At 36.8% G+C, this 12,047-nt stretch overlaps 1 protein-coding gene across 1 annotated transcript in view; it reads right to left on the reverse strand.

Annotated features, from left to right (window-relative positions):
• Nucleotides 1-8,896, reverse strand: part of CFAP44 (cilia and flagella associated protein 44) — a 36,791-nt gene extending 27,895 nt beyond the window's left edge. The window contains 9 exon segments of the mRNA XM_040055780.1: nt 25-72; nt 674-829; nt 1,952-2,116; nt 2,622-2,736; nt 4,185-4,401; nt 4,720-4,822; nt 5,839-6,001; nt 7,017-7,194; nt 8,851-8,896. Of these exon segments, the coding sequence (XP_039911714.1) occupies nt 25-72; nt 674-829; nt 1,952-2,116; nt 2,622-2,736; nt 4,185-4,401; nt 4,720-4,822; nt 5,839-6,001; nt 7,017-7,194; nt 8,851-8,896 (1,191 nt within the window).
• Between the last annotated feature and the right edge of the window lie 3,151 nt (nt 8,897-12,047).

The raw sequence follows: 12,047 nt of genomic DNA on the forward strand, positions 1-12,047 counted from the left end.
AGAAGAAAAATCACCCAAAATTACCATATTTGAAAAAGTCAAATCCAGCTTCCATATTGCTCCATTTGTATCCTGAAGAAGAAAAACCATTAACTGAGTATTTTCAGACTCAATTGGGAAATAAAACTGCACATGGTGACTTCTTAAAAACTCCTTAATGATTATCATTGTGAAACAGAAATGAAATTATGTTAGTCTTATGAATCTCATCCATCACTTTAAGATAACGGAATCTGGACAATACTTTTTGACATTCTGCTATTCTTATGCCAGTCTCACACATTACTGTACACTAAAACCACAGCACAGCATAATATAGGATAATTCAGGTGGCAGGGACCTGCAAGGATCATCTTGTCCAATTGCCTGATCACTTCAGGCCTGATCAAAAGTTAGAGTATATTATTAAGGGCCTCTATTACATGCCTCTTAAACATTGACAGGCCTGGAACTTAAACCACCTCTCTAGAAGCCTGTTTCAGTGTTCAAAAAAAATATAATAATCTGTAGGTAGGTAGGTAGATAAGAAGATGATTTTCTATATATCCAGAAGACAACTGAATTCTACTAAAAATAAACACACTGATTTTTAAAGGACTCCTGCTGTTACTTACCATCACCTCCCTCATTTTGTGTTTCTCCACAGGGATGCATGCACCTGAGTGTGTCTTACCTGAGCATACCAAAAGGGTTGTCCATGGTCACGAATTTTTGTCATGAAATTCAGGCTGACATTCTTGCCAAGCCAAAGTTCATTCATAGGCTCCATCTCCACTAACCCTGTGTCATCCACAGGATCCGCAGTATCTACTACCTCAAAGTTCCACATCTTCATGGCATTGGAAGCACAAAAAAAAAAAAAAAAAAAAAAAAAAAAAAAAAAAAAAAAAAAAAAAAAAAAAGGCTTTTTTTTTAATAAGACCAGGTTGTTTTCATACACAATAAATACAGAAAATCTAAATTTTAAGGGAGCAAAATCAGTGCTTTGAACATAACCTAGAACGGTGACAGGAGCTTCAATTCAGCCCTGACAATAGCAGAGCTACACGTGGCAGCTTCAGAACTGTGCAGAATGAATGGGATCTGTGGGCACTCAGCATGGCCCATACTGAGGCAGCACAAAATAATAGGAAGTCTAACCCTTCCTATGTTCTGTTCTGTAGGATAAGGAGAACGTATCAGTTAGCACTCTTATAATCAACTGAATTTTCCTGAGGGGTAACACCAACCTATAAAACACAGAACAACAACAGTGTATGAAACCCCCCACTATAGGTCTGTAGGTGTTTCCTCATGATTATCTGGGTCATTTCACACACCAGCAGAAGATACATCACGTCCTCCCTTACGAAGCAGGGAAATAAGATTGCAAAATTCTTGATCATTGACAGGTGAGATCAGAAAGTGGTGTTATGTATAAGGGAAATATTTTGACCTTAATTTATTGAATTATTTGTTAACTTCAGGATGATTTTTCTTTTAATTTTCCCCTATTTCAGGATATGTATCTCTGAGATGCTAGTTAATTTCTGCGTCATTTTAACATTAATAATCTGAGCCTTTAAACACTCAGAAAATTAATTTCAAATACTCCTGTAGTTTATTATTTATCTTTTAGATAACACTATCTGTTAATAGGCCTGAAAATGATGAAATTATAGAATGCAGTCAAGAACAAACCTGTTAGAAAACCACTAAAGATTATTTTGATTTGCTAAAGTAAAAGCTGATGTATTTATTACTATTAAACAAGGAAAACTACAAGCCATGCTATCCTATTCAAACATGTGTGCCATGGAGATGTGCTCTTATTTTGTTTGTTCTAAAAAATAATTTTCAGAAAGAAACTGCACTCCAAAATTTCCTCCAAAAACCTGGTGAATGAAATACATAATATTTACCTGCTGACCATACATTTGCACACCTAAAGGCAGAGCAAAGAAAAACTCACCCGAATGAAACCATCTTTTCCAATAGAGTAAAGGTCTCCTTCATCAAAAACTAACTGGCTGACAGGGCCCTCGTGACAGGGCTTGTGTCCAACTTGACAGAGCTCTACTTTAATGAGGCCACCTTCCCAAAGCAGCAAATTGCCCCACTCAGTTCCTGAGACAACCTTCAATGCAAATGAAGATAAGTATATAAGTACCTGCATGTAATCGTGCAGAAATACAGGCAAGAACCCGGTTAACATTTGTGGCTTCCTTCCATGAAAGCATAAAATCAATGGCAAAGTACATTCTCAAGAGAAGATGTAAAGGTTGAGGAGGTTCAACTTTGTAGCAATGTGACATAATTTGCATGCACTGAAATGGTCGAAGATTAGGACCAGCAGTCTCTTTGTATTTCTGTACACTAATATTTTCACACTGGAAGACACTCAGCTCTAGGCCAACACAGATCTTTTCTCTGTGAATTACAACACTAACTATTTTCTGATTATTACAAAGCAAGACAGGGTTTGGGCAAATTGATGGCAATGTTTTCTCCTCAGAACAGTGCATCAGGGGCCTGATTAAAAATATTTTTAAGCAAACAGTAACTCTCTAAGTTACAAAGCAGACTTTATATCAAAGCCTAAAAGGGTACATTTTTTCTTATTGTCACTGTTTCTTACTTACCTTCCCATCAGGGAGCTCCACAAAACCTATAATGTCAGACACTGCTGTTTTTCCAAACCTGCCCAAAGCTCCTTGTAACTTGAGACCAGTTAATGTCAGAGCCATCTTCCAGAACCTGAGTACAGAAAAACACACCCCTCTCTGATACAAGATTTCCTAAACACTGTTCAGTCCCTCTTAGACATGGCAATACTCTTACCAGGCATGCCTAGCCGTGAGCCAAGGGCTGCTCGTGTATTACTCTTTTTTGCAGGAGAACTTGGAGTTTTTCTTTTGAAAATGACATAAAGCGTTACAAATACACAAACATTTCCCTATAATTCTCCTATGAAAAAGCTAGAAAAAGAATTTGGAATAGGCAGAATGAAGGCTAAACTACAATTTAAAATTAAGAAGTGAAAAATCCACAGCTGCATCTTTCCAGCTACAACCCATACACGTAGTTAGGGATTCCTATTTTGTTCTTGCTGTGGAATGTATGATGCTCAGTTTTGTAAATCCAAGGGACTGAAGTCTTCACTGAATGCCATCCAAGGAATTAAGCTGTACTATAAAATCTCTCTGAGCCAAAGGTTTTATCCTAAATATTAATGTCTCTCATGTGTGCAGGAGACATTACTTTTAAGATAAATGTTGGAAATTGTAATTTGAATCCATATTTAAGTGAAAGGTCACATTTATCATGTAATAAAAGCTATGTCAGAGTTTATTTGTAGTATTTTAGATCAAAGGAAAGTTTCTAACAGATTTTGTTTTGTCAGCTTTCCATAAATAATGCATTCTAAACCACATTTGTTCTGTGCCTAAATAAATAATTTGCCATTTCAGACCCACCTTGCAACCAAACTGTAAAGCAAATCTCAGATTTTGATCTCATTTCCCCATTAAAAGTCAAAGAAACTTTGGACACATTATAATTTTAAAGATACCATTTTTATTACAACAGAATCCCACTCATAGTGTAAGTCTCTGCTGTGTTAACATTCAAGTACTGGATAAACACAGAACACACACAGTTTAAAGTCGCTGGGTGTTTGGCCCTTTTTTATATAAGGACCCATGAAATTAGCAGGGAAGGGAACGTATGGAAACATCTTCTGTAGGCTTTCGGTGTGATCAGAGGATTACTGATCCATGACTTGGCGACCAGCTCTAATGGCTGTCCAAAGAGCAGAGCTCTTGAAATCAAAGCTTGCTATTGAGCTCAAGAAATCAAAGGTAGAAAGCCTTGAAGGCACAGAAGGCATGTATCCTATGTTACCAGCTAGAAGACATGTATATAGAAGTATTTTTCATTCTTCCCGGCACTTGATGAAATCACAAGAATGGAGCCAGAGGTACTGACATTTAACATCAAGCATCATTCTATTTGGACAGCAAAGATATTGAAAGATTTGTTTGACTGGCTGAAGAATTTGAAATTCCTCATTTTTGTAACTGTAAGGGTCAGGTAATACAGCATTCCTCATTGGTACATGTTTGCTAAGGATACATTCTTGTTAGTCATCTCCTGTGTATATGACTGCAGAGGTGTTACGTATTAATCCTAATCAGCAAACCTACCTGATGTGTCCTGATCCAGCTGTAGTTAGATGCTCTTCGTTCTCAGCAGAAAACATGACCTTGTACACGTCCTGTGCAAAAGCCTTTGACCTCAACAGAGTCTCTTCTTGTTTCCAGTCCCAGATAGTCAACATGTAGTCAGGGCTGCTCCCAACACTGGCCAGCAAAGTGCCAGTACGGTTGAAATCACCAAAAACATAGGCTACCTCTGTTCCACCTAAAGAAATGTAGACGCCCCAATACACAATCACAGGAAAGAGGTAGAAACAACACAAAAATCTACCCAGAAGGAGCTCAACTTTCACTGAAATTATTTTTTTAATAGATAATGGCTTTAGATTGGCTAGCTGTATCAAATAAAAATTCTTTCCCATGCAATAATGAAAAAACTTGAAACCAGTGTTTTCTATTTCTGCTGTGAAGGATCAAAATATTCTATTTCCTTCTAAACTAAAAATGATCCACTACTCCATCTGCTGGGATCTTTAAACTCTAGTCCATCTGTATAAAATGAAAATAGAACTTTTTACACTACCTTTCAGTATTCTGTAGGGCCTCACCGAAGGATATGTGTAGATCACAATGTTTGGCTTCTTTCCTTTTTCTCCTACTGCAAAGTACTCCTTATTAGGGTGTGCCTTGAAAAAGCAGAAGTCCTGTAGCAGGCTGTAATAACACCTTTGCTTTTATCCTGCTAGTTATTGAGTTATTGTGTTCACTCACTCATTAGTCAAAACACACTTCCATAAATACTAGATTGCATTGCTCTGTGTGTTTATTCTGAACAACTGCCAACCTATTGCTCAATATCAGAATGAAGCCACTATGCACACAGAATGGTATATCACATATATTGCAGAATCATGACAGACGGTGAAACAATCTGCTTTGTGATGCATCTTTTTACTATTCCTACCCCACTCAACCAACTAGCTAATCTTTCCACAGCAGCATTTGTGTCAGCAGCCAACTACTTCAGCAGACAGCTGCAGAAAAGGCATCCTAAACAACACTGCTCTGAAGGTGTAAAAATGTACTCTGATTCCCCAGAAAAGACTGCTTACGATGAAGCAGGACCAGTCTGAGGCTGGAAGTCTGAAAGCCTTGCTCATGTGCAATAAAACTGAGAGATGGCAGAGCTTTCACAGGGTAAGGTGCTTCAAATTCAGAGACAGAACTTGAGATTCCAAGCTCTTGAAAAGTTTATTACAGTGAAACCAGATACTTTTTCTCTTCATTTGTGTGGGAGCTTGATTTTCTAAATTTTAATTGCAAGTAAGACTCTGTATTAGCATGAGTTCGGATTAGGACAGGTGAATTGTTGAAAAAAAAATAAAAGAATTGCTATGGGTCAAAAGATTTAAATAAGAATGTAAAAGTGTTAAAAATTAATCCCAGCTGGACTTTTAGGTCAGTCCTTTTAGGTAGCTGAGCCTGGGACTAAGGTGTGCAGATATTTGTTCTCTGTCAGTTATATTGATGGGATGAGGAGCCCATGCTGCATGGTCCACACATTCCTTTCATCAATACCATACTTTCTTATGTACATGCATGTGCAACTGTAGAAGTCTCTCATATCTGGCAACCACAACCAAGCAAACATTTCTTTCCTAGAAAACGACTAAAGTTCTTAAACAAGAAACAAAAGCCATACTGTGATAAAGCCAATTCCACCGCCACAGCTGCTCCGCACGTATTTCTGATACTTAGTTCTCAGGTTCTGGAGCACCACCTGGTTGCCTGCTATATACCCCACGGTTTGTCTATCCATCATCATCAGGTTTACTGGTCTGGTACAGTCATATCCAAAAGAATGTCTGGGAACAGTCCAATAAGGAAAAGATTAGGCACTGGCTTTCTAGACGGTTTACTAAGCGGATAGAAATGCTTAAGCAGAAACTGAAATGGGAATACTGAAACTAGTGACTAAGCCTGTTGGCAGGAGATAGTTTTTTTCAGTATACAGTGAAAGTAAAATATATCTTGACTCTATAACTGAAAGGAAGGCACAAGTAAAGGCCTTCTAAAGTTCTTATTCCACCTTTTCATCTCCACTATGGGTACAACTCTTGCTTCTACTGGATCATTTGGAGCTGCAAGGAATTAATATTTTGTCTGTGTTCTTTTCAGAGAAAATGTAAAAGATGTGCATCAGACTACCAGGAACTGTTCTATAGATAAGAGGTCAAACCAAGCAAGTTTTCAAGCTCACTTCTTAATTGTTTACAGGCAGATGTAAAAAAGGGAAAATCCAGTCTTCAATAGCAACTGAACTGTGTCTGCAGAGAAAACCACTAGCTTATATGAAAGTCACACATCATATCCTAACCCATTTGACCATATGTACTAAAGAGCTTATTGTAGCTCTTAACTGATGGGCATCACTTCCTTCATTCTACTAGTTTAGATCTTCCCAGCACCAGAATACAAATATACCTGGTTCTTTTCCCACTTCTCCCTTACGAGGTACACAGGAGCTCTTCTGCCCTCCCCCAGCTTCTTGGGGAACACCAGTGTGGCTACAGAGAAAGGGAGAGCTTTGCAGGACATATTCTTATGCCAGTCTTCTGCCTGGTCACATCAGCTTCTCCATGACCTAGTTCTACAGGAGTACTTATGCTAGTAAGCACTACGCCCAGTAAGAAATGTTTATGAGGTCAAGACAATGCTAAAGACTAAATTCACCCAGAACCATAACTGGCCAGGATTTTTACCTGTGTCTCAACCAAAGGTATCCCACATAGGCTACTCCAAATTTGACCAATACAATCTTGAGAACATATATTAAGAATCATTAGCTTTGAATTTGCACAAGCTCAGCAGAAAGGATACTTAAAAGTAAGAAGGTCAGTGGCTATCTCAGTGTCGTCAGTGGCATATGGTCCTGAATATACATCTTCGTATGAGTAGAAGAAGTTTTCTGGGATTCTCTTTTTTACCTCCTCAGGATGTTTTTGTGATTCTGAGGATACTTGACTACTATCTTGTTTGTCCAAATTGCCTTCTTCACCTCAGAAGTGGGAACATAACAGAAATTTATATTCACCATACATTTTGGGTTAGTTGCTGATATTTGCACCTAACCATAAAAGGAAAGGACTCACAATTCTTTGCCTCCTGTGACAGAGCAATCAATACTTCATAGCTCAAAACAAGGGTCCCATGTCTTAGTAACTACTTGTCCTGGAACAGTCTGCAACAAATACTCCCTCAGGCTTTTAAAAACTTCACTGTAAATATTAAAAACTGAAGAATTTAAACAAGAAAAACTTTGAGACCCTTTGAAAAATACTGGTTTTAAAACTTTAAGATTTCCAAAGCAGTTCAGTGGAGGTTTGCTTGATATTTAGGCCTCCAATTTAGAAACAAAACAGATTTTAAAGTGTCTCTTTTCAATAGCTATTGAATGCACATTGTTATACAAAACAATTATTAAAACCACATATAATAGACTACCAGAAGACACCACTGTCCTCAAGAAAGCAAACTGCTAATGTGTGACCCAGTGTAGTTCCTCACTGGATTGCAATGCACAATACTGTCAACTTTACTTCCAACTAGTCATAAGGACTCGTTAAAAGTATTTTCCATTTGGTATCTCAAGTTAAATCTATTTTGTAAGCATTTCATGCTGTCCCGACTGTTTTCTCTCCTGGGTGAGCCATGAGAAACAAGCAAAGGGGTCAGAGACCAGCCAGTAAAAGAGCAAAGCTAAGCCAACTGAAAGGGAGCAGAAATACTCAATTGCTGTGACTGATTACAGTCTGAGGTAGTTAAGTTGTTCCTACTAATAACAGTAAAAGCAATGAAGACTAGAAAGTACTGGGGGTTTTAAGTTTGTGCAACATCTCCTCGGTGGACACCAGTTCTCAGCAATGCTCTCAATGTCTGATTCCACTTGCTCCCCTTCCTCCTGTTCCTCTGCAGTTGGTGAGTCCTTTGAAACACTAGTTTTGTTTTCTTTTGCAAAGTATAATTGGGATCACCCTCTTAGGTATGAATTCCTTTGACTAATTTGCCCATGCACATCATATTAAATAAATATATAGTACTGTAGTAGTAAAAGAATCTCCTTTGTCCAACAGCAGACTTCCTGCTCTTTAGCATTAAGTGTTAAGAAGTTTGCTTCCAAAAAAATGTAACTTAAAACTTATGGGAAGGAAAGAAACAAGCAAATTCTATAACAGAAAAGTGGTGTAATAGGAAGATCACAAAAATGCCAAAAGTAATGCAGTAACGTATAAAAAAATCCTTCTAAAGTGGATTTGTTATTCATGCAACTTGGATCTAGTGTGTTAGATGACATGCAGGACACATGAAATAGACACTGGACAGGCATTTCAAGATGAAAAATACATTGAAAAGAAAAATTCTGGCCTCTGACTGAAAGAGTCTGGTGGAGTTAAAAACTTGATTTGAGTATTAGCTACAAAGACAGGTCTAAGCAGCAAAAATTTTCAGGGGAGGGACTTTGAGAGCTGAGGCACAGCAGGAACAGCAGGCACAGTGCTTAGTCCAGAACTTCACTACAACCAGAGTAAAAATAAAATCGGTAAGACCAAGAGCAGGAATTGGAGATGAAGTAAGAAACAGGTGAGTGGCAGAAGAAGCCAGAAGTTACTGTAGATTCAGTACTGAAATCACGATATAACAGGGAAATACTCACCACTGGGATCTGCCTGTTCTTCTTCTTCCTCTGGTTCCTGCTCCATTGGAAAAGATGGATGTCCTCTCTCCCTGGTAGTGGTAAAGATAAACCTTTAGTATTGTTGCTTTTATTTGCCATTTAGACCATTTTCATTTCCCCTTAAATGCTTTGAGAATCCCAAAGATGCTATTTGTCTTCTGCCTGTACACAAGTATGGATAACCCAAAGATATGTCCTACTTTGTAGTGAATTAATTGGCTCAGGTTTTAGGACTCCAGGCTCTGAATAAATTGCTATGGCAAGACTCTCATCTAAATATTGTGTAATGGTAGGAATTGACATAATTAAAATGTGTTGAGCTTTTCTTTAATATACTGGGATGAGATCTGCTTGTGAGAGAAGGCTAATCCTTCACCTTCACAAAAATATCCAGAGATAGATATTCTGAGATCACCTAATATCTTGAATGGAAAAGCAAGACAGATGAATTGCTAAGAAAAAAGGACTTTTACAAAACATTTTATGATAGTGGAAAACAAATTTTCAAAGTTAACACAATTTTAAAAAAAAACAAAAAACAAAAAAAAAAAAAAAAAAAAAAAAAAAAAATAAAAAAAAAAAAAAACCAACGCGCCCCCCCCCCCCCAAAAAAAAAAAAAAAAAACAAACCCCAGCTTAATAACACCGCTCCCTCACACGATTTTCATCTTTCAGAAAATCTTTTTCAGGGTGCTTCAATTTTCACTAGTTACTATTATCCTCTGAAGTGGAAAAGGTCATATAAAAATGAAACACATTTTTACAAAGGTCTCAAAAAGAAGCAAAAAAAGCATAAGCGTTGCTCTTACTCTAATTTTTTTTTTCTGCCATTGGATTTCATATTTGTTTTCCATTTCCAAAGCAAACACCTTAAAATGCACATTAGAGCAACTTTGTATCAATATTACAGCATTTAAAAAACTATCAGAAATCAGAAAATTCAAGTTGTATATAAAGAAACATGAATACTCAGAATAAGAAATATGGGCAGGGTGCAAGCAAATCTCCCTTCATTTGTAATCATGACTTTGATACCACTAAGAAGTCCCTAAAAATGCATTTCCTGTTTCCAGTTTTGGGTCAGAATCCGTTTGCAAAAAATATTTTCAAGAATTTCACTTTCCCGAAATTTCAGGAAAGGCAAAGTGTCCTAACATAATGCCACCCACAAGAAGGACAAGGAGGACAAAGAAATATTTCAGTTAGGTCATTCTTGTTGTTATATAGACAATCTTCATCCAAAAAGTCCTGAGTATCTGCCAGAATCTGACTTTCCTGAATAATTTCACATAAGAATTAAAAATGAGCTTTTAACCCTTAGGAGTTCTGAGAAAAACTTGAAAACAGACAAGCAGAAAGTTTTACATTTAGAAAACAAATGAAAAGGAAACAATTGCAATATATTTAAATTAAATGATTGGAGTTTTAATGGGGTAACACAACTGATATCACTGAAGTTAAAGAAGTAGTTATAGACTATTTGCATAAATAGATAGTGGAGTGTTCAGAGACCTGAATTCTAATTCCAAACCCAGTAGTGACGTGTACAATTTGTATCAGCCATTTCACCTCTGGCTGTCTCAGTTATCTCCTGTGAAAAATTAGATAATAATACTTACCCATCTTAGCGAAGTGTTTTGATATCCACAGAGAAAAGAACTATAAGATTTCAAATTATTGTAACTAATTAGCAGTCATTTATCTCCTAAAAATTAAGACTATCATAGTTTTCATTATAAATTAATTCCTATCTGGAAAATGCTTTAGGCTAAAAGAGGATATGAACATTTCTGCTTGTGTTCATATCTATGTTCTAGTTAAAGAAAGATACTGCAATGTCCACTGTGCACATTTTTGTGATGGCATTCAAGCACTGTGCCAAAGCAAATTTTGAATTTAAGGACTCAGATGAGACTCAAGGGTGTAACATGTCTACTTTGGCTGCACATTCTGGGTTTCAAGAGTTGGCCAATCCAGAAAACTCTTGCTCAGGCTCATTATGACAAAGGCATGCATCTCTTTGAAAGTTGATTTTATTTTCCTGGGGGGAGTTGGCAGGTTTTTTTGTGACAGATTTCCTAAATCAGAAAGATTTAAGCCTTTTGATACCGAAAACTGAGATAGTGATAAGTAGAACTGGTGTGATAAGTCTAGCGAGAAAAAAAAACAAGCCAGCAATCATAATTTTTCTGCCAGTGCCTGACCAGGGCAGTATATTTCCCTCCTAGTTCTAGTAAATCAAGACACTGACTTGAAATACTGTACCACATCTACATCAGTTTCATCATTTCCAAGAACTCAGGAACTCATTCCAAGTCAGGACTGAATCCAGGTTGTCCTTGTTTCAGTGAACAGTGCTACAAAATGGGAATTTCAGCAAAGTTCCATTTTCTTTCAAATTGCCTTCTTCTTAGCTATGTTCTCAAATGCCACAGAATGGAGAAATGTGTTCATTCAGGTATATTACTTCAGTTATTTCAACGGTAAAATATTTTTTGTCAACTTTGCTGCCACACAGAATCTTTATAAGTGGAAGCCTCTCAAAAATTCTCAGTAAATTTGGGCATTAAGTAATTTCTCATTTCAGACAATTGTTTCTTTTACTCAAATATTCAAAATATGGCATAATTAAATCCAATGGGTGTTTCTTTGCTAACACGTAAACAAATTCAGTGAGATGACACTGCTTTCTTTCTATTTTGTCATCCTACACGTCTCTCCAGAAAAAAAGACGTTTGAAAGTGCAAGCCTCATAAATGCAATTTTTTCCCTTCATAAACCCTTTGACTGACACTTCGACTGCATAAAATACATAAATTAAATAATGATCAAAATGCAGCCTACAGTTTTACTTTAGAAAACAGAACACATCTAACAGTTATTTTAAGCTGTCTCTGCACCAGCATTAACTGTTTAAGTGTGCTTAACTGACATTTCCTATCAGATTTTATATCCACAGAAGAGTGATCATCAGTGATCATCACTAATTCAGTTTATGTAGAAATAGGGAACTATTACTGCAGAATAAAACTGCAGTGCTATAAGGAATAAGCAAGAGATTTTAAAAATATCTCTACATTGTGCTACTTCTACTTCTGCAGGATTTTTTTTTTTTTTTGGTTCATTCCAAAATATGTTAATTTTTTATTTTTGTAGAAAAGCTTTACCCAGCCTTG

This window comes from Hirundo rustica, chromosome 2 (assembly GCF_015227805.2).
Source record: "Hirundo rustica isolate bHirRus1 chromosome 2, bHirRus1.pri.v3, whole genome shotgun sequence".
Classification (NCBI taxonomy): Eukaryota; Metazoa; Chordata; class Aves; order Passeriformes; family Hirundinidae; genus Hirundo; species Hirundo rustica.